Here is a 25991-nt window from a genome sequence, read left to right on the forward strand (position 1 = left end):
ATAGAAACTTCTGAGGAAAGGCATATCCGGCTGAGATAAGAATGAGGCGCGCCACACACGAGGCGCGCGCAACTCAACCGCAACTCTCTTTCCAACCTTCACGAGCGGCCCCGACGTCGAGCCCAGCGACGGCAACGGCAACCAACATGGGTGGTATAGAGATAATGTCAATACTACCGTTGCTTTTCATCCTCCGGGTTGTTTCCCCAGCACTCGTCTTGTTATCCACTCTATCCGTTCTATCCACCAAACCACCCGCCCCGCAGACCCCTTCTCCCATTACGTCCGTCATCGTCGCTACTCGCGCTCCTCGTCGTGCTCTTATCCTCCTTCTTCTTTCTCTGACCGCGCTTACCTTCCTCCTGGACGGTCTGACCTTTGTGGTCTATGCAGTCCTGCAGAAGACATGGCCCGAACATACCGGCATTGAGATTAACGCTGTCCTTGGCCTCACAGCGTTCGCTGGATTGGCGGCGATCGGTGCCTGGAAAGATATCCAAGGGGTGGATGTCTGGTCTTTGAAGAGACTGAAGGCTGGCGTTGCTGCAGCATTGGCGCTGGATATCGTCCAAGTTGTATTACTTGGCTTGTCTGTTGCAAGTGGGTTCATTGTATTAGTTGGGAGCGCGCCGCGTGCTGATAAAAGTTCAAAGAGCCCTTTTCAGTTCAGCAATTACTTCACTTTGCTTTACCCGCGTTCCGTGTACTTTTGCTCGCGCCTCTCCTGGTCGCGCTCTTGTGTCCCCGCGTTGCCTATCTTCCCGTCCACGACGGCGAAGAAGCCGTGCCCACTGCGTCTAGTCTACTCCTGCCACCTCAGGAAGGTGTTCCCACATCCACAAACCTCTCCGCGGTTTCCGCTGAGACGAGCAAGTATGGCACGTTCGAGAATGGACGCCCGACGCGTTCGATGCTGCAGGCGTCAAGTCCCACCACTCGCACGCATACCCCTGCACCATCTATTCCCCCGCCGAAGGGCAATGTAAGTATCTAGCCTACGTTTTGGTCGACTGAGACTCACCGCACATATCCAGGCGGCGAAGGAAGAAGTGGCCCTTGATCCATCCTGGCGCGAAATCTACGCTCGTATCAAGCACATCGTGCCCTACCTGTGGCCGTCCAAGAGTTTCACGCTCCAATTCCTTGGAGTACGTGATTCTTGTTCTCGCGGATCTGACCCTCGTAGCCTGACATTGCTGCAAGGTTCTCTGTATCTTGCTGGTCGTGCTCGGTCGTCTCGTGAACATCCTCGTACCTCTCATCTTTGCGGAGCTTGTGCACAAGTTTGAGGAGGGCTCCACAACATCGTTGTGGTTCTATCTCTTCTCATACGTGGGTTTACGCTTCTTGCAGGGAAGCGGAGGATTACCTGCTCTGCGTGATGTGCGTATCGCAATTCTGTCGTGTAGACTCAACATCTCATACACCCGTTACAGGCTCTGTGGGCGCCTGTAATGCAATATTCTGACCGAGGTAAGTAATCGCGACTTCAAACGTTCGTACAATCACTCACGTTGAATAAACAGAGATGTCCCAACTCTCTTTTGATCATTTACTCAACTTGTCTTATGCTTTCCACATGCGCCGCAAGACTGGCGAGATTTTGCGCATCCTCGATCGCGGCGCTGCTATCAACCGCACTTTTGAGGTACGAATCACCATTCTACAGGGTCTTAACACGTCAACTCCAACTTTCGACCCAGATTATTATGTTCAACATTCTTCCCACTTTCTTCGATATCACTATCGCTCTTGTCTTGTTTGTCATTTATTTCGAGTGGACCTTGGCCGTGGTCATCTTCTTCGTGATGGCTGCGTACGGTATGCAAGTTCAATGTTGTGGTCGATGGAGCTCTTGCTGACACCATTCCGTCCAGTTTCTACCAGCGTCGTTCTCACCAGATGGCGGACGAAGCTCAGAAGACAGATGAACGATCGTGATATCGTATGTGTCAAATTTTCTAGTCTGTGCTGTTTGTTGACACGGCTCTGCAGGCTACGCGTGGTATTCATACCGATTGCTTGCTCAATTATGAGACGGTGAAGTACTTCGGTGGCGAGCAACATGAAGGAGAACGCTATCGCCAAGCCATCCACGAGTACCAGGTCCTGGAGTACAAAGTCATTGGTATGTCTTTCGTCCTCCTGTGTCTCGTTCTAGTCGTTTACCGAAAGCGTGTACACAGTTTCTCTCAATCTTCTCAACCTGGTGCAAAACTTCATCATCGTTCGTCGTTGTTCTTCGCATACAATTCACCTGGATATTCATACATCATGACAGACGTTGGGTCTTCTCGTTGGATCTTTGATTGTTGCGCTCCGGGTTGTGAGAGGCCAGTCAGAGCCTTACCAGTTCGTGTTCTTCATCACATATCTGGCCCAGGTACGTTTGCCAAGGTAGTTGTACGAGGGTATGAGCTGATGGCAAAGTGACTAGCTCTATACGCCTCTCAACATGCTTGGCACCATCTATCGCTCGGTGAACCAAGCTCTGGTCGACACGGAGAAGCTGCTCAAGCTGCTCAGCGAGCCTACGGACGTGAACGACAAGCCTAATGCCCCTGATCTGATCGTTCAGGACGGGGAGATTGAGTTCGGTATGTGTTGAAACTCCAGTACCATGCGCACGGCTCATTCCTTTGCGCAGACAACGTCAGCTTTACGTACGACGGACGCACGACTGCGCTCAACGGTGTGTCCTTCAAAGTCTCGAAGGGGTCGTCTGTTGCACTGGTCGGAGAGTCGGGTGCAGGAAAGTCTACTGTCCTGCGCCTGCTGTACCGATTCTACGACCTCAAGGAAGGCGACGGACGTATCCTCATTGATGGCCAGGATATCCGCGACGTGACTCAGGCAAGCTTGCGGAAGTCCATTGGCGTCGTCCCGCAGGACTGTGTTCTATTCAACTCGACCATTGCCTATAACATTGGGTGCGTACACACCTGACCACCCTGCCCGCGCTGAACTCACACCTTCCTCCATAGATATGGCAAATTCGGTGCTTCTCAGGACGAGCTCGAAGCCGCCGCCAAGGCTGCGCAGATGCACGACCGGATCGTGAGTTTCCCGGACGGGTATGATACCAAGGTCGGAGAGCGTGGTGTCAGGTTGAGTGGGGGCGAGAAGCAGCGTGTTGCCATCGCGAGGACACTCTTGAAGAACCCCCCAATTCTGCTACTGGATGAAGCCACCAGGTACTGTGAAACCGGGTCATGGCTAAATTTCGCTCATCGATGATCTTCACAGCGCTCTGGACACAGCGACCGAGAGGGACATTCAGAATGCTCTGCAGACCCTCGTGGAGGGCCGCTCTTCCCTGACCATTGCCCATCGTCTCTCAGTACGTATTCTCTGCATCGGTGGTAGTTGCACATGATTGACACATCGCCGCGCAGACAATCGCTACGGCTGACGTGTAGGTTCTTTGAGTGTGAAATCCTCGTGGTGTTATTAACGTTGCTTTTCAGAATTCTTGTTCTGAAAGATGGGCAGATCGTTGAACAAGGAAGCCATAGCGAGCTCCTCGCGCTCGACGGCGTATTTGCAAAGATGTGGGCGGCTCAGATTTCAAGCACCGAGGATGGCATATCGATCTCCAACAAGGAAGAGGTCGCTGGATACTCTGTAGAGGATCCCGCCACCAAGGCCGAGCCGAATCATGTACAAGAAGAGTCGACTGCAACTGCCTGTGCTGCGGATGAAACTGTTATTGTTGAGACCCCACAGGTGATGGATGCAGAACTTGATACAACGGATCCCGGACCCGATGGAGACGTCCAACCTCCCACGGAGGTCGCCCTTTCGGAGCTCACCGTGGCAGAGCCCTCTGGAACCAGCGGCCCAGCTCCGGTCGCATTCCCTTCCTCTGCGGCGGTTGCATTCCCTGCCTCGGACGATCCTGCGATTGAGGGAGTCACACCTGGAGATGGTGGCGCTACCGTGGCGTTCCCGTCTTCTGATGGACCGGTTGCGGTGGCATTCCCCGGTTCTGTAGACCCGGCGCCTATTGTGTTCCCTGCCTCAGAGGAGGCGTCATTGCGCAGTGTCGCCACCCCAGAGCGCACGCAGACTCCCGGTGTTACCTTCCAGGACACCCCATCGCCATCTGGGAGGGGCACTCCTGACCCGGAGACAGAGGGGAAGCGCAAGAGGACACTGTCGACTCAAGGCATCCAGCGCTTGGCCAGGAGAGTGTCGATCACCACGCGCCGCGCTGGATCGAGCGCGTCGATCCCCACGCGCCGCGCTGGATCGAGCGCGTCGATCCCCAAAATAGCTGGTGCAATCATTCCTGGACTCAGGCGCGAGGGTACGTCGTCTTCGCAGAAGGACGAGGGGAGCAGCAAGGATGCAAAGGAGAGCCCGAACGCGAGCATCTCGAGCGACATCGGAGGGAAGCTGAAGAAGAAGGATAAGAAGGATAAGAGGAAGAGCTTTGGCTGAGCGCTATGATCGTCACGATTCGAACGACTTGACACGACCTGGATTTACTGTAGTAATATTCCACCGCCATGTTCCATGCCCCCATCGACCGTGCACATTTTCTGTTTTCATCAGCATTTCTAGTTACCTCCTGCTTGGACTGACATCGCAATTTGCATCGCTAGGTTATCTTGCTGTAGAGTAGTAGGTAACGGAGTCATGCGTGAGATTCCATATTTGTGCTGGACACGCCCAGGAGTTCCCGGGGTCTAGGCCTTGGAGAAGCTTTGAAAGTTAAGTTTGGGTTTGGGCGCGGAGTTTGAAAGAAGCTGGGAGGGATATATAGGAGGGCGGCGTCAGCGGATCTTCCTCCCACATCTCTCTTTCCCCCATCTCCGTTGGTTCTGCGTCCCCGTTTCGGTTTCGTGCAATCTTCCGTGCAAAGTTTCAGCAGGTCCTCGGTCTACTGTATTAACATAACAGAATCAGTCATGTCCGCGAAAGTTTATGTTGGGTCAGTTTTGTTGTGCCTTCCCAGGCGGCTCCGCTACCCTGTGGGGCCGCACGACTGATAGTGTTTGCTTACGTTTTGTGTAGCAATTTGAGTTGGAATACTACCGATGATTCCCTCCGCGCAGTCAGTGTGATTTTTTGGCGCGTTGACCCTTGCGTCGACGCGTCTGTCTTGTCCGTGTCTGATGCCTCGTGTCTCCGCGATCTCTACATTTTAGGCGTTTTCTGCGTACGGGCAAATTCTCGATGTACGCGATCTCTTCTTGTGGCTATACGAAGTCATTGCGTTCTGCGACGCCCTCGGTGCCGCGGTAAAATGTTGTCCCGTGAACTGATTGTATGCCTCGTGTTTAGTCGATCGTGATGCGCGACCGCGACACTGGTCGCTCGCGTGGCTTTGGATTCGTCACTTACAGCAGTGGCATTGAAGCCCAGTCTGCTATCAGCAACCTGAATGAGCAGGAGCTCGATGGGAGGAGGATCAAAGTTAACCTTGCCAATGCCCGTGGCGGAGGTGGAGGCGGCGGAGGTCGGACACCATGTTATCATGTCGTTGCGAGCTGATCCTTAATACCTATCAGGCGGTGGCTACGGCGGTGGTTACAGCGGCGGCCAAGGCGGCGGCTATTCAGGCGAGTCTTCTGGAATCTGATTTATTGCTACTGTGCTGACGTTGTGGGCTTCGTGCGCAGGCGGTGGTGGCGGATACAGTGGAGGTGGGTACAGTATGCCACCTAGTGGTTACGGCCAGCAAGGTTGCGACGTAGCGCCATGATGGTCGTTGCGTTCATTGCTGATGATGTTGCTTTCACAGGCCAGGGCTACAGTGGCCAGCAGAGTGGTTACCAGCAGGGGTACGGTGGTGGATACAACACTGGCTACAGCGGTGGTGCTCCGCAGTACTAAGTGTTTTGCGGTCTGTCGGTGCGTTGTGGTTATGTCGCGTCGTGAAGCCCCTTTGGTGATGTCATTTGCAGTCAGACTCGCGCCATGTGTCCTCTTTCTTCATGTTTCTCGTCTATCGTCTCTCCGCGCACGGGTGTCGTCACCTTGTGAAGCGTCGTTTCCACATCTCAGCCATCATTTTCTTGCTCGACCCACTCATCCACACCAGTCTTTATCCGTCCGTCGTCTTCGGTAGCAATCGTCGTGTTCGTCCTGGCTCGTTTCATCCCACTCGTTGATACGGTCTCGGTTTCAACCACAATCCGGCTTGTACTTGTGCGCATCATCACCGATTCTGTACGTATATTGCTACCACGTTCCCTGCTTCTCATCGTCGTTAGTTACCCCCCGCGATCTCGTCGCTGTGGGTGGGTGTGTCTTTGCTGCGTGTCTGTTTCCATTGTATCAAAAGAAGTCTTCGGGCATTTGTAGTAGTTGTGCGATGTGTGCTATTGTCTTGATGCACCGTGTCGACGTCCATGCAGGAAGAAGACTTCACCGTCTTTGTGTGTTATGATAAGAAGGCCTTTGTCAGTGCATCTCATTCTCCTGCGTTGTCATAAAACAAAAACATGCGAAGTATCACGGAGATCTAGGCAGTGAGCTGATACTGCAGTGAAATTCCTCAATTTCGTTGAGGGGAAGAGTCAGTGGCGCTAGTCTGAGGTTGCTAGAACTACTGTATATTCAGGACGACATGCACCATCTGCGTGAGAATCGTACATGTCGTATCTATCGTACGAGGCATCGGGTCATGCTGCCGGACTGTACATGCAGACTAACACAACGGCGGCGACGGCACTGACAGGAACAACTCTTTGAGTCCACGATGCCTGGTGCAGCATCTGAACTAATTCAGAGTCGGCCAGGAATAGGTAAAGCAGGGCCAAGTTCCAGGCTGCTGGAAGACCCTGTGTCACATATTCCTGGCCTGAGTGATCCATTGACATCATAGTCGATAAAAGAGTCCGTCGCGGTCTCACATACACCAAGAACCGCTGAAATGATCAGCCAGTGCGTCCGGTCAGCTTCGGTCGCGGTGACCCAAAATGACGTAGTCGCGACCTAAGTCACAAGTGGAAGGTCCGGAGAAGTCGTACGCCCATTAATGTTCCAGCGGTCGAATACTAAGACTCGGAGGATACAGCAGCAGGTAACCTGTAAAAGTCATCCAGTCCATCGGTGGGCTAGTGAGACGCTCGGGCCTGCATGGGTGTGGCCGTCGTACTAGGGCTCCGTCTTCGAAGGCCAAGAGGCTTCAGACAAACAAAAAAGCCTGGGTGTTGTGGTTGGTACTCGAGCAGGATGAAATAATTACGCAGGCAGTCATTTTTGTGGCGTCGAGACAATTATGTGTTATGTGACAATTGTGCGTCTCGACTTGTGGTACAAAACTTTACGCTCCGAGAGACCACGGCGACAGGCTCGCTACCCTTTTTAACAGCTGCGTGTGTCCAAGTGGCACCGTTACCACAGCAGGAGGGTGGATGAACGCCGGACGAATGAACACGAAGTGGAGCGAAGCGCGTCTTGTTTTCCTGCTTTTCGCAACATGTCTTTTATGTCTTGTTCGATGCCCTAGCAACTGTAAGAGAGAGAGGACGTCGACAAAAGACGTTTGGCCGCGACGAAGTAACAATTCTGCGATGTGTCCACTGGCAGAAAAGGCTGTGCACCGGCCAACATACGTATTCGCCACGGCGACAAGTGGCGAAGCTCACTAGTAGCAGTGATGGATCCGCATTCCAATTCAAAGGACACGAGGCGCAGCAGATCGCTTGGGAGATGTGCGAACAAGGCCGCTGTCAGCGCCTGTGCCACATCATCCGAGGTAAGATTCTGATGCCAGGACAGGGCGTCGCGAACTGTCCGCACTAGTCCTGTGCGGGAGGGATGACAGGTCAGTACCAGTCGACTCGGTGTCGGGAACGGCTCGTGTCATCGTAGACCTGAGATTGACGTGCGATCGTCTTCGGAGGCGTGTGGTAGGTCGAATGACCTTTACTGAACTCGGTGGGCCGTTGCCTGTATTGAAAATGCAGGTGCCTAGGGATGGGGTATCGAGGAGCAACGCCTTCAAACAAAAGGTCCGCATGTCCCTCAGGTGGTGAGGCCACACTGGCCCGAGCAAGAACCAGGCGGACACGCCCCCAATCGACGAAGCAGAGACATCGCCTATGGAAGTTGGCAGGACATGCCGAGCGATAACTTGCAAGTGTGGGCGGGGACCGTCGGCGAGACACACTTGCATGCGAGGTCGCCACTGCCCGCCGGAGCCATCTTCTGCGAGCGGACGTCCAGATAGGCTCGGTGTCGTCTTCGAGGCCACCGCACAGAAGTGTGTGTTATTCGCATTGTCTCTGTGCTCCATCGGCCTGCCGCTGCCATAAGACTTTCCTTCTCCAGGGGTGGGATTGCGAAGTCGGGAAACATGCGAGGGAGGCGGAAAACAGCGAGGGAGGGTTCTCCACGCAGAGCGAGAGTACTACCTCATGCGTCCAGGCCAAGTTGAACCGGTGCTGAGCGTGTGGGGGTTGCGGCCTCGACGACCGAGACAAGGAAGGGGGGGACTTCAGTGCGAGAGCCTCCCAGTAGAGGAATGACGCGGCGTGGCCACACAGAGGGTATGGGCGAGACTCCAGCCGGTGAAGAGAAAGAAGTGTCCGATGTTGACCTTCGACACTGAGCAACCCTGGGCACCCGCGGCCCTCTTGCGGGAGCCTTTGCACGACCGTCGTCCGCTACGAATAACTAATGCGATATCCAGTGGCTGCGCGGGGATGCTCTGGCGGCTGGAAGTCAGGCCGGGCGGGGGATGGGGGTGGGGCCACTGGCCTAGCCTACACTCTGCAGAAACTGTGGCTGTGCCGTTGGCCAGGGGGAAGAGTAGGGGCGCCGAGAAACTCGTCGGCCACCATGAGACACCAAGTGTGCGGTGCCCTGCTTCCATTTCCAAGCACACAAGCGGTCCACCGATTATTTTCCAAGTGACGTGTTCAAGGCAAAGGTCCGGGCTTCTGGTCGCCGCCACAAAATCTGCCTGTGTAATCAGAACAAACTAGAAAAGGTTACACCACGCAGGGCAGAGGGTGCGGTTTGCAATGAATTGAATGGAATTGAATTGAATGAATTGAACGAGGTGGCCTTGACAAAGGAAACAAAGGAGGGATCTGACTCAGTGACTGGATCGGGTGCTACCGCTCCGCGTGAAGGCCAATGTTTCCATGGCATGTGCCGCAGTGCCTTCACGAATTACATCCCTTCTGGAGCGCAACAAAGCTGCAAGTGTCCGTGTTCATGGATTTGCGACCAGTGGTCAGACGGGCCTCGTATGCAGAATCCCACGGAGAAAAAAATCCAAGGAACAGCGGCCGAGCTAGCAGTGGCGGATCAGCATGGAATGACTCGGTTGGCCCCGCGCCACAACGTCAGGGCGGTTTTTGGTACAAGGGCGCGAAGCAGGGTGACTGGTGGTTATGGCCAAATCGGGACTTGCGGATCACGAAGCCACGCCCATTTCTTTCTGGGCCAGATCTACAGATGCTGAAATTGCTCTGAGGCCTTCTTCCTCTCAGTGGACCGAGCGGGCATGGCTGGGCAGTGCTCTGCATGCCGTGCAATCATAATCCATCCATCTATCCTTTCTTGTTCAAGGCCAACGACCAACGTGGGAGGAAGCCGAGATGTCCGTGAACTTCTTTGCGGCCAAACTTCTTCGCGGCCATTGCGGTACTTGCGACCGCCAGTGGCACAGATAGTAGGGAGCCAATTGACATACCTCGCCATTCCGTAACTTTCTGGAGTGCGCATAACTGTGTTTCCCCTGGACAAAGAGGGTTTAGCTACGGGGATGTTTGATCCCAGCACTCTGACTCTCCGCTATGAGAATTTGACTCTGAGAGTCAGATACAGATATCCTGAGGCACGAAGGTTGAAACAGAATATCTACAACTGCCTGTGGGAGACTACTCTGCCAAGATGCTCTGACGGCGGCAATTCCCACGCCATCGCTGATGAAATAGGAAGGAGAGAACCGCACAATCTGAGTGGGCCTAGTAGCAATACATTCGCCCGCCGTGCGCGCAATTGAATTGAGGGAAACAAACACGAATCAAAGTCAGGTGCGGGCCAAAAGGCCATGCCCAAAAAGGCAAGGGAAGCGACCGGCAAGTGCCTGGAGACACGTGGGAGAAGTGCGGACCCACAGATAAAGACAGAGCCAAACACAACCGCGATCCCACCTATATTTTACCGCCCAACATTCCCTCTCGCTTCTCTCCAACACCCACCTCCCGTCTCCGGTGTCACCTTTCCTCTATTTCTCAAAACTCAACACTGTCTTTTGCTTTGATATGGCTGGTTTTCTCTCCCTGCTCCCTCCTCAACCTCCAGTGCCACTCGCGTCGTCCTCCTCGGCCCCGCCTGCCCTGAACGTTGGCAGATCACGACCCAAACGCGACGGCGAGAAGGTTCCACGACCGGTCAATTCGTGGATCATCTTCCGCTCGGAGACGATGCGGGAACTGCGCAAGCTGGAGGAGTACCGCAAGATGCCCCAGGCGCAGATATCCAAGATAATCTCGCAGCGTTGGAAGGATGCCACCCCCGACGTCAAGGCACACTACGAGTTCCTGGCCGACATCAAAAAGTTCGAGCACAAGCAGGAACACCCCGATTACGTCTACAAGCCACAGAAGAAGGAGGAACGAGAGCGGCAGAGGCAGGAGGATAAGGAGGCCAAGCAGCGCGCGCGCCTCGACAAGCAGCGTCGCGCAAAGGCGCAAGACGCGTCGTCCCTCTCATCTCACTTCGTCTCCTCGAACCATATGCCATACTACAACCCCCACCAGCACGTGCGATCCCTCGATACGTCCTATCCGTCCCCTCCCCTCTCCGATGAGTCAACTCCCCCACCCTGCTCTCCCACACCCCCCGGGCACGTCGTTGCCCTTCCCGACGCGTCAACCTCAACGCACCCACCCACACCTCCCGCGTCTACAAGTGCTGAAACTCCTGCCGTCGCACCAGCTGCGCTGGATCCTCCGGCTGTTCCACCAGCCACATACCCGGCCGCCGCCCCAGTGCCCGACGTCCTCTCGTTGATGACACCGGATATGCAGCTCACGGCTGCGTTGGCGTCTTCCGCGACACAGTGGAACTACGGATACACGCCTGAGCAGGAGGCGGGGCCGTCTGCAGTCGTGCGTCGTCATCTTATCTTGTTTCTTTGTTCTCAACTAACCACTTTCTACAGGATATGGACGCCTTACTCCCTCCCATCCACATTCCTTGGCTAGACGAGCCCGACGTGGACCTCGTCGACGACATGGGTCCGATTCCCGACGCTGCACCGGTCTACCACCTGGGCCCCGAGGCTAGCGATGATGCGCCGGACACGATCTCGCTGTCGCAGCAGGAAACGTTCACTATGGCGGAGAACGAGTGCATGGCGGCATTCGAGAAGTTCATCGAGTCGCTTGGGCTCCCGCCTTTGCAGGAGGAGGACGGGAGTGGCAGTGGCAGCGCGGTCGAGCCAAGCGTGGACGAGGATCCGTTCGCATTTATCAATTTCGATGTGGATCCGTTTTTCCAAAATGCTGCTGTGCCCGCCCCGTCGATGCCCCCTGCACCCACGACACCGTACGTTCCCCCAGCGGGTGCTATGAACAGCGGGATGCGTCGGGTGGCTGGGAGCTGGCACCCAGCGCAAGAATACATGGACAGTCCCATGATCGACGCCTGGGATGGCCAGACGTTTTGAAAGACCTCATGAATGACGACCCGTGACGCGACGCCTTGTGTTGAAACTGTGAGTTTCATGTTCTTTCTTACGATGACCCGTCTGACTCTTATCGTGTTCCAGAGATTATTGCACTTGCTCATCGCTGCACGTTTCGTTTTCACCTTACTCTCTTGCTTTCATCGCATATTTGTACCACCACCACCATCGCATCTCATCGCTCTCCTCTCATCATCGCTTTTCGTCTCACTTTTCTCACTCTTCGCCCCAGCGGCGTGCTCTCTGGCTCCGGCTCTCAACACTTATGCTCTCCCTTTTCCGGCCCTCTGCATCTGCATCTGCTCCCGCTCACGTTTCTCACTAGTTTGCAGTCCGACAGGACGCGTTTGTTGGCATTTGCTTTGCGTGGTTCGAACTATCTATCTCGCCTATCTCACCTCTATCGTGCTCATCCCTCCCGGGTTTTGTCTGCTTCGTCGTTGTCGTGTTATCCCCGCGTACTAATTATCATATCGCGCTGTCCCGTTATCATATTTACCAATGGAATATCTTGCTGATATCACAGCTCGCCCGATGCTGCGTTGGTAGCTCCTCAAAGGTCTGTCTGCATCCTGTCCTCAAAGTTGCATGTCGTCGCGCTGATCGAACTCGAACACGGCGGCAAAGTCACGGGTGCGCGTCGCCCTCGGCATGTGCCACCGGCTGGGGCATGCACGTGCACCGTGTCTGCCTGCGCTATTGTCCCGTAGCGCCCGTGCGGCCATTGTCCACTGCGACATGCGGCCCCACCCCTTCCGTTAGACGTCCAGCTAGCCTCGAGGCGTGTCTCCGTAGGAACTTCGCTCGAGCCGCGTTCCCGCGTGTCGATGGGCGACGTGAATTGACGATCGTGCGAGGTTACTGCTGCTGGAGTCGTTGTGGCGCCGGTGTTGTTGCTAGAGCGTGTCTTGTGTGTCATCGGCGATTTTCGTCTTTGCATGGCGGATAGCAACTCTCGGCGACTGCAACGGTGACGGACGACGACGACGACGGTTGTTGCTGCGCGACGGACACGCGCATGCGAGTGGCCGTTCGTCAGAAACGGCGCTGCGTCGTGGACCTCGCGAAGCGTGAGGACGCGTGCTGCCCCTGGCTTCCTTGGTGGCGCGGACTTGACTTCGTGTCGCCGCTGTGCGTCTGCGTGCCTCGGACCCTGTCTGGAGCACGCAAGAACAATTGGCGGTGGGCGCGACTTGGAGCTGAAGCGCGTAGGGCAACTTCTGTGTGATGTGATGTGGTCGCGAAGTACGAGCGGTGAGTTGGCGTGTTGCGTTTTGCCTCGCGGTGGTTCTCCCTCTGAGTGAGGATCTGTATTTGATACCAGATGAGAGCGAACATTCGCGGTCTACTGTGGATGAGATTTTCGTCTGTTGTCGGATGTACAGATCTTGTCGGGTCACCGTTCGTGTGTTGCTGCGAATTCTCTGACTTGTTGCTGGGTTATCCAGTGTCTTGGTCAGATGCCACAAATACTTTCCGGTACGTACTACAGTCCGACCGGCGAGATATGCTGACGAACTGACATACGTTCAGCCATGAATACCGCCTTGCCCTGCCTCCCCAGGTACTACTATCCCAGCATCAGGGAGCCTTACGACATGCACGATCGGGATCCATTCATTTCATCGTCCGTATTCGCTTCGGCACCCTTGCCTTCGCACGATACATAGTGAGATTCACGTTCGCGGGAATGGAATACAAGATAGGATAGGCTCACACCGATCACTCCATGTTCCGCAGGAGGGGCCGTGCTCCAGCGTCACACATTACACGTTGCTTGTTATTCTACTTGGATGTTCGCCGCTCGTTTTGCTGGTTGCAACCTATGCAATAGCTGTACACTTCACATCGAGTGTGGAAGAGAGGACCGGGTTTCCGCCAACCCGAACAGGGATCCGCTGCGACCATGTTCCTTTTTCCTTATGCGTCGCCGATTAGTCTGTAGACACTCAGTGATCGCTAAGAGGCCTCACTTGAAAGTTTAACAGCCAATAACTTTTGATTTCTGGATATCAAGAACAACGAAGAGTGTACTGAAACTGTATCGAACGGACCCTGCGGTCTATGCTCTATGTGTCTACAATCTGGTGAGTGCACTACGCATGTCAATCTTCTGATGTGCCGCCCGAAAGCAGATCTAAAGGCGTACAAACCAACTTCGCTTCTATCCTTCCGTAGGGTATCGCTTTCCGCAAGGCTCTAGCGCCCGGCAACCTTGCTCTCGTAGTCCCGGCCGGCGGCGTCGGCACCCTTGATTGCGTTGAACACGATGTCATCGCTGAGGACCCTGTCCAGGTTCCAAATGGTCTCCTCAGGTGCGCACGCGAGCCGAGCGACGCTGCGGAGCTGCTCGTCAGTCACATTCGGTATTCCGAGCTGCGCTAAGGTAATGGGGAGCCCGACGGAGCGCATGAGTTCCATGTAGCGCTCGAGCTCCGCGGTCGACGCGCCGTCCAGGATGAGTTGGCAAATGGTGCCGAAGGCCACTGTTTACGAATTCATGTCAGGGTTGATCGGCAGCCGGTGAGTGACATGTACTGACCTTTCTCGCCGTGCATGAATTGGTGCAGGTTGTGATCGTCAATGGCGGTGAACGCATCATAGATCTGCACACACACTTAGATGAGGCGCGGAAACATGCACAGGAGAAATGGCCACTGACCGCGTGCGCAGCGGCAAGCCCGCCGGACTCAAAGCCCAAGCCCGAGAGGAGAGTGTTCGCTTCAACGACAGCTTCAAAGGCAGGCGTGATTGCTTGCGCCTTGTTCGCCTCGACCGCCTGCCGGCCATACTTGAATAAGATCTCCTCGCACTTCTGGCCGATGGCGGCGGACACCTCTGTCGGGAGGCCCTTTCCGAAGTTGAGGCTGTTGCGCACGGCACGAGCCTCCACGTTCGTCGCGAGCGCGTCACCGATGCCCGAGGCGAGGAAGCGCGGTGGTGCTCTGACGATGACGCTCGTGTCGACGAGGACGATCGAGGGGTTCTTCATGAAGAACGAGTATTGGGCGAACTCGCCATTTGGGTGGTAGAGAACGGACAGGGCAGAGCAAGGCGCGTCGGTCGACGCTGTCGTTGGCAGCACCGCGACCTCGAGCTTGAGCTGGTCGGCAGTCGCCTTGGCGGTGTCGCTCGTCTTCCCGCCGCCGAGGGCGATGACGAAGTCCACCCCACTGCTCTGCCCAATCACGCTCAGACGCTGGATCTCCTGGTTGGAGGCCTCTCCGCCAAATACACCCCGCGTCACCTTGAAGCCGCCCTGCTCGAGTGCCGCGGTGAGGCTCTTGCCAGCTGGAACATGTTGCGTCCGTCAGTAGGCCGGACATTCGATGTGATTTGAATTGGACATACCGATTTCATAGACGATGGTATCGGCGATCAGGAGCGGCGCCTTGCCAAGGGGTGCGAGGTACTTGGCGGCATTCTTGATGGCGGCTGGACCCTGAATGTACTTGGACGGTGATTGGAAGACTTTCTCAGTGACACGCTGGACGTTCGGCATGGTGAAACTGAGGAGGAGGCGTAGATTCTAGTGAGTTAGGGGATAGGAAGGTTGTCGCTGAGTTTGCTGCGGGGTGGCAGCCATTCTTATACCCTCGCATCTGTTACAATAACTTCTCGGACCTGCTATCTACGAACAGCGATGGAACCAAGGGAGTGTATCCACTATGCGTGCACCGGCGGCCCGTAGTTATCCACTGTCTAGAGCTGCTTGGCCTGCTCTGGATCAACGGCACCCTTGCCAGGGAACTGCGCGAGATGTCTGTCCATGCCCGTTGAACTCAACGGCGAACGCATGAGAACTACCGGGCGGACCGCTCTGGATCCCAGCGAAGGTTTTAGTGCTTCGAATTCGCGGGCACATGCCAGGTCGTTCATATTGCGAAGCGCATGCGCAATCTTGTCCACCATTTCGACAGAGCAGTCATGTACAGTAAGTAGACCTTGGACGCCGTTCTACCTAGACGCGCTATATATAAGCGCGGTCTAGATCGCCAAAGGCTTTTCCGTACATCGCAGCATGGTTTGTCGCGGACCAGACCACATAAAGTTTGTACCGTTCTGCAACATTCCCTGCGGTCTTTCTCACCATCGATAACGTGTCATCCAAGCTCTCTGTTGAGATCCGTGAACGCACATTTCCAATACTGATGGCGGGCCGGTGGACCGTCGATGCACGGAATATCACCCAATCATCTGTCGCACCGCGCGTGCTCATAGATTGCACCAACGAGTCACCAAATAAATGTAAAGTGGGCAGAAAATTGTATTCTTTCAGGCAGTAGGTCGAGATGACCCAAACCAAACATACGGGAAACAATGCTAGATATCTTTAGACCCTGACGAGGAGCAGACAGAACAGAAACCGCTGAAACCGCTGCATGTCACTATCTGTCACGGTGCATATCGGTGATGAACCAGGATCCGGGCCTTCCAGCAACGCTGGCACTGCCGGGCCGCTTTGGCATATCCTGAAGAAGACTGTATTCACCTCCTGAGTTCTCACACAGGAAGCATTACCACTTTTATCCATTGGAAATAACCTGGCAAAAAGCATGGAAATCAATAATATATTTTCAGAGGAAAAACCTCGAGAAAAAAGTGAGAAAAGAACAAAACATTCTCACGGTTTTTCCCTTGGAAATAAGTTGCCTACCATATCAGGCAACTGGACATGCCAGGACATGCCAAAACCCGGACAAAACTACCATATTTGGCGACCAACTTATTTCCAGTGGAAAAACTGCGGAAATGCTTTGTTCTTTTACACATTTTTTCCTCATGTTTTTCCCGCAGTATAACTTTATTGATTTCCACACATTTTTCCAAGTTATTTCCTCGGGAAAGAAGGGGTTATGTGTCCTGTGTCACCTATGATGAAAACATTTTGGTACACCGCCTCACCACCAGAGAGGCCCAGCCAACGGAGAATGCCAGTGACTGAATGTTTGGAAGAGAAGTTGCAGTTCGTGAGAGGAGTTAATGAGCATGCACTGCGTTCTTAGACTCTCGGAAGCCATATACTTCTGAGAACTTCTTCGCCCCCTGACTCCCTTTCTAAAATTCCTACGCATGCGCCCGAGCAGCTTCAAGTTCAGTGGGAACCGGCGGCCTAAACGAAGCACCACGCACATGGAGGCGTTCAACAACACTTGCCATCTTCGGACGTGTTAGACGCGATCTCCGATCTTGAGCCACATCTCTTGCCTCTGAATCTGCACCGCACTCCTCGGGCTTCCAGATACCAGTTGTGCTACAATCCTTAAATCATTCATTTTGCGTTAATCAAGGTTGCGCCAGATAACATAAAATGACTACACCTCTTCCCCCGTTTCCTCCCAAGGGAGGGTTTATTGGTGCCGTGAATGAGTCTTCTCGTGCACTCCGACAGCGAGCAGGCATTGAGGTGAGTCTGTCCGTGAACCTTGAGCTTCAATGTGGGCTCCATTTTCTCTCTCTATCTCAATCAGTGCACGTCCAGTCGGACCCGAAAGCAACTTCCTGTGAAAAATGATAACTGTAGCCAATGATATCTTTCTACTTCGTCGATACCCTATTTTCGTCATAGCATCGTGAAATGTGTCCGTTTTTTCTTCCAGGATTTTGTGCGACTTGTAGGATGTCTGAATAATCCTTCTACAGATCAATCACAAAAAAATCAAGCTCCTGCTCACGTCAGGATATTTCACGAGCACATATGCACGATTACGCGAGTCACACGGGATGGCGATGCCACTGAAGTTCCCCTCCCTGCTTGCGGAACTCAACCTCCTCTCCATCCTCAGTCTGCTCAACTTTGGATCCGGTTACCGTGTCCCGCTGCACGTTGCGACAGGCCGCGGTGCGTTCGATAACATCAGGGCGCTGGTATTGGGATTGTATATCTCCTCGTCCACCGGCACTGGGGAAGGGAACTACCTCTCCGCTACGGGAATGCGAGATATCAAGGAGCACACGATTGCAGACTTGATGGGGGTGACAGATGCCTTGCATGTTGAGCACGCTCATGAAAGTGTTCCTGCCGTCACCGTTGGAGAGCTGGGAGGACCCATTTGGGAACTAGTGAAACTGTTGACGCAGGCGCTCAACGAGACTGGGACTGTGCTCGTCAATTCTGGTTATCCGGATCTTGGAAGCTTCGTCCTGGAAGCGTTGAATGAAGGCGACAAGCTGAAGAATAGCGCCGAAAGCGTCAACCACGAGTGTGATGTCATACTGGAGCGGGTGAGCGTCGATAATATCTTGTGTTGGGTTCACTTTTTCATACTGACTTGGGTGGTTCGCAGTTTGTACGTGCGATTCCAGCGTTCCGAGACATGGCAGTGGTGAACGGCCAGCGTAAGCTTTCACTCTTCCGACTGTGTCACTAGCACTCACATACATCGCGCAATTAGCCGTATATTGTTTCAAGAAGGCGCTCCTGGCAATCCATGCCATCGCTCTGCGATTTGGCTCGGCAGAGTCATTATCAGAAATCCCGATCCCGCGCACTTCAGAACTCCCTGTATTCGTCGACAATGTCATCCCATCTATCCTCGTTCACCTCGGCATAATCAACCTCGAGGACTCAACACCTTCTCTGGGCTTGCGCGATCTCTTCCCTCGCGGGCAGGACGACTCAACCATTAGGGCACTCTTGAGCGAGGTACCCGCTGCCCCTCCTGCAGACACCAGAACGACCAAAGATCAGGAGGTGCCGAAGGAAGGGCCGGTGCTCACATCAGTGCAAGCGTTCGCCCTGCGTGCAGCCGCGATAGATGCTAGTCAAGCCATCATTGCAACTGCGCGTGATCTCAACGCGAACGAGGAGTCGTACATTCTGAAGCAGATCACTCTGCCAGAGCTGGATGCGTGGCTCTGGTCGGCTGCCAAGGACAGACCGGATTGGAGGAACTTGGAACGGTTTGTTCTCCGAGATACAGTGTATTTCTGATCAGCATTACAGACCAAGTGTACGATGCGTAACGAGTTATATTCGTGGATGCCGCACAACCCAAATATCTCCCTCCATCATGGTAGCAGTACGTCAAGAAAGTACCAAGATTCCAAGGTAAAATGCTGCAAAGCTATTAGTTCCCTAGTAAACAAGTCTATCGATGAGATTCATCAAGTCCCCAACCCACCTCCCGTACGCTGATCGAACCTCTATGTCTCCACATCGCTATCGCTCGTCGCACTGTCGCTCTCGTCCTGGCCCCACACACAGAATGCTCTGCGATGAGGCCCGCCATCGCCATTGGCGCGTTCGCCAGACCTACTGCGCGATCCCGACCGTCTCCCCCACGGTGCTGCCGCAGGTGTAGGAGTATTCACAGTCTCGCGATCTGTCTCTCTCGTGCGCGGCGTGCGGCTGCGGGATTGTATCTTCCGTGGGGGCGCATGGTGATCCTCGGAAGGGCCCGGGGGCTCCACGTGCGACACGAGAGACGACGTAGACGACGATATCGATGGGGAGGCGAACTGGACGTGCCGAGGAGAGAGCTTCGGAGGATGTGGGTGAGGTCCAGCGAACCTGTCTGGTGTCTGCACGCCGGAGCGTGTACGCGAGCGCGAACGGCGGGTGTACTTCTGCATATAGGGGCTGCCGATGCTGAGCAGCCGCGCGGCGTGCTCGGCCTTCGCCTGATCTCTGCGTGTGGCCTCCTCCTCGAAGACCTTTTCCTTGCCCGTCTCCGCCTGCGTCGGGCTCAACTTCGCGGACTCGGTCGTTACCTCCACGTCCTTGGTACTCGAGCTTGGCGATTCGTTCGAGGAGAGGTCGTCAATGTCGTACTTCTCTTCGTCTGAAGATACTTCGTCTTCCTCATCTTCCTCCACTCGACCCTCCGCATCACCCACTGGGACAAAGCCTGTCTCCGGCCGTTGAGCTGCGGACGCGGGCTCATCCTGAGCCTGACTCGCCAGGGGGACCTCACCCTTGGGTGAGGTCAACTTGGAATGCTTGTACTGTTTCCGCGAGGGCCCTTCTTCAACCACGACAAACGACTTCTGCCGTTCGCGTTCGTTCCACTTGAGCGTACTCGATATTGAGTTAAACCAGTCGACAGATTGTGTGTCCGCACATACAGTCGGGAATGGGTACTTGGACGCGGTGACCTTGATGTGGTCTCCCTCTGCAAGTACCCTAATGTCAGTGAAGAGCTGTAGCGACTGCTTCTTCTACGCACGCTTAAGTTCGACGCGTCCCCGCCCATCAAACGATGCCCACGCAGTGCTCCTGGAGTTGAATGGAACGCATATACGCAGCTCCATGCTATCTGGCAATAGCAGTGGACGGAATGAGAGTGTGTGTGGACATATGGGAGTGATCAGAATAGCAGGGATCTCGGGGTGCACCAACGACCCGCCGGCAGAAAGCTAGATCGACAAGGTCATGAGTTACTCGATCTAAGATGCAGAAACGCCGCTCAAAGGCCGCCTACTGAGTACGCCGTGGAACCGGTGGGTGTCGAGATTGTCAGCCCGTCAGCTTGCACGGTCGTCAGGTGGTGCTCATCACCTGTGCAGAATATATAAGTTGGTCTATCACTTGGTCTATCGCCCAGTATCACCCACGAAGCATGCTCACCGAACAGCTCGAGTAGACTAACGTATGGACTTGGACCCCTATCGACGACCAGATCATTGAGCACCTCAAAGCTCTCCACAGGACGTGTCGAGAAGCACATGATTTCCTTGTCCTTGGAGCAGCCGTACTTGCCATCATGCGGAGGACACCCACCCTCCAATGCTTCCCATCCACCCTGCTCGAGGTTCTTCATGATAATTTCACCCGTATTGCCCTTCTTGACTGCGCACCGACTCCACTTGCCCGGCTCTGGTGCGACTGCACGATACACGGTGCACGTGAAGCGCATCCGCAGATTCACGCGTATCCCGTTGTCGATCGCGCTGTCCATTACCGACGGATGGTCCGCGAAGTCGAAGTTGGTGAGGAATCCCAATGAGCCGAGCGCGAATGGTAGCACAGGTGGAACAATCCGCTGGAACAGCCACGACGTGAAAAGCACCGTCCCATCTCCGCCCAGCTGCGCACGAGCGTCAGAGAGGTTTCGAACGACGGTGGGAGCACTCACAGTGACGACGAAGTCGAAGAGGTGTGGCGTGCGGCTGCACATGTCCGCAGTCCAATATCGCAACTGACCCTCTGCGACCCCGTTCATCTCTTCCTTCGACACTGTGGACGCGAGCGAGGAGCTACTGGACGATCGCCGACGGGGAAACGGCACGAAAAGCTCCGGGTGTTCGCGCTCGATCCTGACTGCATCAAATCTTCGCGAGGTCCGCAACTGCGCATCGACGTATCTGCACACGGGACGTTTACCAGTTAGTCCGCAAAGGAGAAGAGGACAACATACACGACCATTCCGCGACCACCGTTACGGGGCTTGAGCATGAGGTAGAGGGCGAGCTCGCGGGTGAGCTGGATAAGCCTGTTGTCGCGGGCCTTGGTGACGATGAGGATGGTCTGTATGTGCGAGTGGACGTGGGTACGACCTGAGGGCTATGAGCACCAACGTAGGTGGGAACCGAGGGGCACAGCACTGACCGAGCTGCTTGCTCATCTCACGGACACCGACGGCGGTCTCCGCGAGCTGGGCGGTGAGGCTGCCTCCGTACTCGGCGTCGTCGTCCGAGTACGGCTCGGAGATGGTGCCGTCCGAGTAGGCGTGTTGGTGTGCGTGCACCATGCGTGCGTCCTGGATGGCCTTGGATTGTTTTGCGCTGAGCCAGTCTTTGAAGGAAGCACCTTGGAGCTGAGAGTGTACGAAATATGGAGAGATGGACTGGGAATGCGAATGCGAGTGAGAATGGGCATGATGCAGAGGGCCAGACTGTGACTGGGCGGTCACTGTCGGGTCGTGGGCCATCGGGGGCGGCATGCCGTTCGTACTATCGCTGGTCGTCTCGGATGGCACGGTGTGAGGTTTCGAGCGATGTCGATATGGAGAATGCTGCTGGTCGAGCACGATGGGGTTGGGCGAGCACGGCTGCAGCTGCAGATTGGATGGTCTGCTCGAACGGCGAGAGATGGACGGGCGAATCTCGAGCTCTGCCACGGTCGGTGTTATCGGCGGCGTGGAAAACATTTCCACGTCTGGTGAAGGTTCCGCAGGGGGCAGCATGAGCAGTTCTTCCTGTATTCCCTCGGTCGGTAAGAATTAGGGGTGTATCTGACTGGACGGCAAACGCACCAACGAATTTTATAGATTTCAGGTGGGCGTTAAATACGAACCAAACAGCTCTGAATGATATATCATGAAGGTAATTTCTGAGGTTGCGATGCGACGGAAATGTGGACAGGAGAAGATGCCGGAGCCCTTATGTCAGTCTGCCTGGGAGAGGTGAATGACTAACTACATAAAGACTTGTTGGCTTTGTTACTATTACCACAAAGTGCCCTACAACCAATAATAACCACGAACGTGGCTGATCATTAACGATTACTAGGGTAACACTAACGGTTACTCTTCTGTTCAGAATTTATAGAAGGCGATCTGCCAATCACCGTCGCATTTCTTCAACCAATAGGGTACTTCAGAGTACGTAGAGGTTTCGAGCGGTTTTCGAGCTGGCTTTCGACTCCCCGAGAAGCCCGAAAACTGTTTTCGGCTAGGCCCGGGCGACACTGTTGGGAAGCGGACTTCAAAAAAGCCGCTCGGACATGCCTGCCGAGCTGTCGGCGACGCCAAAGTAGCTGTGCTCATCGTGCGCGACAGCACGGCGGCCGTCTCGAAACACATCTTCCGACCTAAACACTCACTGTCTGCCATATTTGAGAGGTCTTTCATAATTTTCATGAGTGTCACACTTCCCCAGACGACAGCATAAGTGAGCAGAAAAATAAAGTTCTCCGCCGGAAGGCTTCCGTCGCTGTCGTCGATGATCGGCATCTTGCACAGTTCACTTTCAAAGTCCGCAGTTGATGCCGAAGAAGCCGAAACCTGGCTTTGGGCCGTACCAAAGTCTTCGGATTTCTCCCGCCTCGAAAACCGCCTCGAAAACCGCCTCGAAAACCGCCTCGAAAACCCTCCTCTGAAGTACCCTAATCGCTGCCCAGCCTCTAACAAACTCACTGTTTCTGCAGTAAGAATGCCGTGACGTTTGGATCTCAAACCACCAACTGTTGCATCAACGTTCAAAAGACACCGGTGAGCCTTAGCTTTGAGAAATCATAAGCGGTGGCAGTCTCCTGCATTGCACAAGCAAGTGACAGTACAATTCGTAAGTTCCAAGGTATCAGAGGTAAAGTGTTGATCCGTTTTGGAACCCAAGAACGATACCATCGTAAGCGGGCTTCCTCTGCAGGTACTGTTCCCGATAACACACGGTCAGTGTTTATACCCGAATGCAGCAGCTCAGAGAGCCTACCTCGTCCCACGGGCATGCTTCGCCATAGCCAGGGAAAGAAGACGGAATCCACGAGTACTATGGGGACCACGATACAGTCAGATCCCGCCAAGTTCAGGAAATTTTCATGTACTTTGTCAGTGTAGTCCCACAGAGTAATGCCGACACATTGCGTAAACTGCATGCACGCCGACACGACGGTCTCGTAGTCAGCCTTCTGCTGCTCAAGCATCTCGGCTGTCGCGGGCAGGGGCATGCGAATATCCAGCTCGTTGATGGAGAAGATGACACCAAGGTCTGCGAACTGCTGGAAGTTCTCGACGAGTGTTGTCGGGACCTCTCCTACGATAAGGTGTCCCTCGACACCAATGCCATCGATGGGGACGTAATTCTCTTGTAGCCACTGCACAAGTTCCACCATAGCGGTCGACTTCGCACCTGATGAACGTAACATCAAAATTATGAGCTAGTATGTGCCTGTGAGAAGACCAGAGAGGCTGCATACCAGTGCCCTCAATATTATAGTCGTTTATAAACAACTTCGCGTGAGGGTCGGCAGCTCGGGCAGCTCTGAGGGCAATAGGAATATACTCCATGCCGAGAGTGTCGTAGAAGACAGTCTCACGGAAGGTACCATTGTCATTCAACGGTTCTGAGTAGAGTCAGACGTCGATTTGGGAGAAACGTAGATGTGAAAATTCTCGACCGACCATTAATGACATCCCAACTGTCTGAGTGCGAGTAAATCAGATCAGTCAACTTCAAGATCAATGTCGGCTACGTACAACTAAATGATATTCTGTGAGTGAAGATCTCACTACTACCTACATTCTGGATAGAACACTCACATTTCTCCTGCATAGTGGCCAACAATGGTGGCGCAATGGTTTTCCACAACGTATGCCAGCTCGGGAGCGGTGTAGTTGTTCGCCGTCACCCAGTCAGGTAGCTCCTCATACCAAACGCAATTATGTCCTGTACAAAAAATTCTAGTCTTTCGTCGAAAATTTCCAGGAACTACGCACCTCTGAGATACTGGCCGTTTGCGTAGGCCAAGTTCCTGATGACATCACCCGCCTCGAAGGTGAAGACTCCCGGCTCAGGCTCCGTTGCGTACTAGTCCTCCAGTAAACAATAGTCCAACAAGCATTTACATTCCCTGGAAGCCCATGAATTGTATGAGTAGCGCAAGACGCACCCATTTCATGCTGTTCCCGGGAGTCAACTGGCCAAACTGTCTGTTATCGGACAGGATGTTGACATAGGCGGTATCATTCAACTCCGGGTTGTCAGTCGCAGAGCCGAAATACACCTTGCCTGCAGCCTGCGCGAGGGCGTTCAGGCCAGGGACAATTGCCGTGGACGTGGGGAGTGGAGCAGAGCTTGCGAGTGTCGCCGAGGCGCTGGCTGCGCGCGGAAGAGCACGACCCGCAGCGCGGAAGGGCGCAACAGCAACAAGGACAGAGAGCGCGGCAAGAAACATGGTCGCAACGACAGTAGCTCAACCGCGGAGACAGTCTAAGCGATGATTAAACGTATATATACCCCCTTCACGGCGAATGGGAGGGAAATTCGTCGGCGAAAGTGCAGATGGCACATTGGCCGCGGCATGAGAGGGACCTCATTTTGCATTGCATTGGATGGGAAAGCGATCACCGTGACCTATTTCTATGATGCTCGAGGATAACCAAGAGGAGAACGAGCAGGAATCTCTCAGCAGCCACGTTCTCGTGATCACACGTGAACGCGTGAACCCTGCTCATCGACGGTCTGGCAAAGAGCGACTAAAGGGCCCTTATCCAAACCACAGACAGAAAAACAGCAGCAGCAATAGCGCATAGAGAATGCACGGGGTCCGAGCAGAGAACCTACAGTCGACATAGATCATGCAGATGTCCTGGGTCTCTCAGTAGGGCGCACACTGATGGGCCTCTGAGCACATGCCACGAGCGGAAGAAGTCTAGGAGTAAAGTAATGGAGGTCGTCTTCTTCAGCTTTTGATGCTTATAAACGTGCCGGCACGGTCCGGACCTTGTTACCGAGCCAGGTTGCGAGCACCGCCAGCCAATGACGCGGTACATCTGCATGTCGGAGGCAAGGCGGCAAGCTGGTGTGGAGCAGGGATGCAACACCGCAAACGTAGAATCTCACTAATTTGCTATGTCTGGGGTTGCTGTCCTCCGAGAGTGCTCTGACACGTGAAAACGGTGAGCAGGTATGCCGAGAGGTCCAGGACGAAGGCATATCCTAAAAGACGCGTGGCTGTAAGCATCGACATACACAGCTTCAAAATTTGCGGGGCGCAGGCACAAAAATGAAGGTGGAGCGGTGCCTACAGTTGTCAGAAGCTTGACCCTTGCGAAGATTTCCACTGGAGACTCCAGCTCGGAATCTATGATTGCCATAGTTCAATCAGAATCAAGGGCAGACATATGCCTGGCCAATCCGAAGAACAGGGCCAGGTCAGGTGTAAAGCAAAGTCGTCGAGAAACCGCAGTCGTCGGAGACGGCGTTCTTGATGCTCCGTTCATGTTACAAACTTTGCCCAGTTGATGGAAGGCCTCTGCATGCGTCAGGTAAACAGCGAGAATAACAGATACTCGCAAGCACCCGCGCTACGACTTCTAAACACAACCTAGGCGCTCTCTGGCTGCAGCAGGAATAGGAGAAGCGCGATCGCGCTCAACCAGCTTGTCGGAACAGAATCCACAAGCGCTACGCGGAGCACAAAACAAGCCGCCGAGTGCTTGATATAAACTTCAACGGTGAATGAGGGGAGATGGCGCTACGTCCGCACGTCCGGGTATACTGATTCCAGATAGGAAAGCTACATCAGTGCCCGAACAAACTAGTCCTGCAGTCGATCTGGACTGAATGTTTCACGTCCGAGAAGAACAGAATTCGCATCATAGTGTAAGACCGTTTGATGGTGGGAAAGACGTAAGAGCCCGGTGTATAACAGTTCTGCGGTCGATGTACT

The 25991-nt window shown here is 54.3% G+C and overlaps 8 protein-coding genes across 8 annotated transcripts; 4 read left to right on the top strand and 4 right to left on the bottom strand.

Annotated features, from left to right (window-relative positions):
* Positions 1–146: 146 nt before the first annotated feature.
* On the top strand, positions 147–4443 carry SCP_0310730 (Heavy metal tolerance protein; the record flags this gene model as incomplete). Its single annotated transcript, XM_027756458.1, has 17 exons — positions 147–600; positions 654–982; positions 1035–1148; positions 1204–1383; positions 1437–1473; positions 1527–1648; positions 1704–1821; positions 1878–1945; positions 1996–2128; positions 2187–2227; positions 2282–2383; positions 2438–2597; positions 2648–2930; positions 2985–3194; positions 3247–3340; positions 3396–3415; positions 3468–4443. The coding sequence occupies 17 exons, from the start codon at positions 147–149 to the stop codon at positions 4441–4443; spliced, it is 3441 nt and encodes a 1146-aa protein (XP_027612259.1).
* A 470-nt stretch (positions 4444–4913) lies between these two features.
* SCP_0310740 (hypothetical protein) lies at positions 4914–5841 on the top strand (the record flags this gene model as incomplete). Its single annotated transcript, XM_027756459.1, has 7 exons — positions 4914–4936; positions 5020–5059; positions 5154–5183; positions 5290–5464; positions 5517–5567; positions 5628–5690; positions 5750–5841. The coding sequence occupies 7 exons, from the start codon at positions 4914–4916 to the stop codon at positions 5839–5841; spliced, it is 474 nt and encodes a 157-aa protein (XP_027612260.1).
* A 4391-nt stretch (positions 5842–10232) lies between these two features.
* Positions 10233–11641, top strand: SCP_0310750 (hypothetical protein; the record flags this gene model as incomplete). The annotated part of the gene is made up of 2 exons (XM_027756460.1): positions 10233–11081; positions 11135–11641. The coding sequence occupies 2 exons, from the start codon at positions 10233–10235 to the stop codon at positions 11639–11641; spliced, it is 1356 nt and encodes a 451-aa protein (XP_027612261.1).
* A 2217-nt stretch (positions 11642–13858) lies between these two features.
* Positions 13859–15161, bottom strand: SCP_0310760 (Glycerol dehydrogenase 1; the record flags this gene model as incomplete). Its single annotated transcript, XM_027756461.1, has 4 exons — positions 13859–14145; positions 14202–14265; positions 14322–14950; positions 15011–15161. 4 exons carry the CDS (start codon positions 15159–15161, stop codon positions 13859–13861), a joined length of 1131 nt encoding a protein of 376 aa, XP_027612262.1.
* A 200-nt stretch (positions 15162–15361) lies between these two features.
* On the bottom strand, positions 15362–15571 carry SCP_0310770 (hypothetical protein; the record flags this gene model as incomplete). Its single annotated transcript, XM_027756462.1, has 1 exon — positions 15362–15571. The coding sequence occupies one exon, from the start codon at positions 15569–15571 to the stop codon at positions 15362–15364; it is 210 nt and encodes a 69-aa protein (XP_027612263.1).
* A 1399-nt stretch (positions 15572–16970) lies between these two features.
* SCP_0310780 (hypothetical protein) lies at positions 16971–18593 on the top strand (the record flags this gene model as incomplete). Its single annotated transcript, XM_027756463.1, has 4 exons — positions 16971–17066; positions 17303–17884; positions 17947–17998; positions 18055–18593. 4 exons carry the CDS (start codon positions 16971–16973, stop codon positions 18591–18593), a joined length of 1269 nt encoding a protein of 422 aa, XP_027612264.1.
* Positions 18594–18805: 212 nt separating this feature from the next.
* SCP_0310790 (NAD(+) kinase) lies at positions 18806–21786 on the bottom strand (the record flags this gene model as incomplete). The annotated part of the gene is made up of 7 exons (XM_027756464.1): positions 18806–19773; positions 19828–20017; positions 20083–20159; positions 20229–20688; positions 20737–20965; positions 21019–21157; positions 21210–21786. The coding sequence occupies 7 exons, from the start codon at positions 21784–21786 to the stop codon at positions 18806–18808; spliced, it is 2640 nt and encodes an 879-aa protein (XP_027612265.1).
* Positions 21787–22900: 1114 nt separating this feature from the next.
* On the bottom strand, positions 22901–24494 carry SCP_0310800 (Endo-1,4-beta-xylanase A; the record flags this gene model as incomplete). Its single annotated transcript, XM_027756465.1, has 9 exons — positions 22901–22972; positions 23033–23089; positions 23145–23449; positions 23517–23663; positions 23722–23742; positions 23797–23810; positions 23860–23986; positions 24037–24127; positions 24210–24494. The coding sequence occupies 9 exons, from the start codon at positions 24492–24494 to the stop codon at positions 22901–22903; spliced, it is 1119 nt and encodes a 372-aa protein (XP_027612266.1).
* Positions 24495–25991: the final 1497 nt, after the last annotated feature.

The sequence above is a fragment of the Sparassis crispa genome (genome assembly GCF_003851025.1).
Source record: "Sparassis crispa DNA, contig_000002F, whole genome shotgun sequence".
Classification (NCBI taxonomy): domain Eukaryota; kingdom Fungi; phylum Basidiomycota; class Agaricomycetes; order Polyporales; family Sparassidaceae; genus Sparassis; species Sparassis crispa.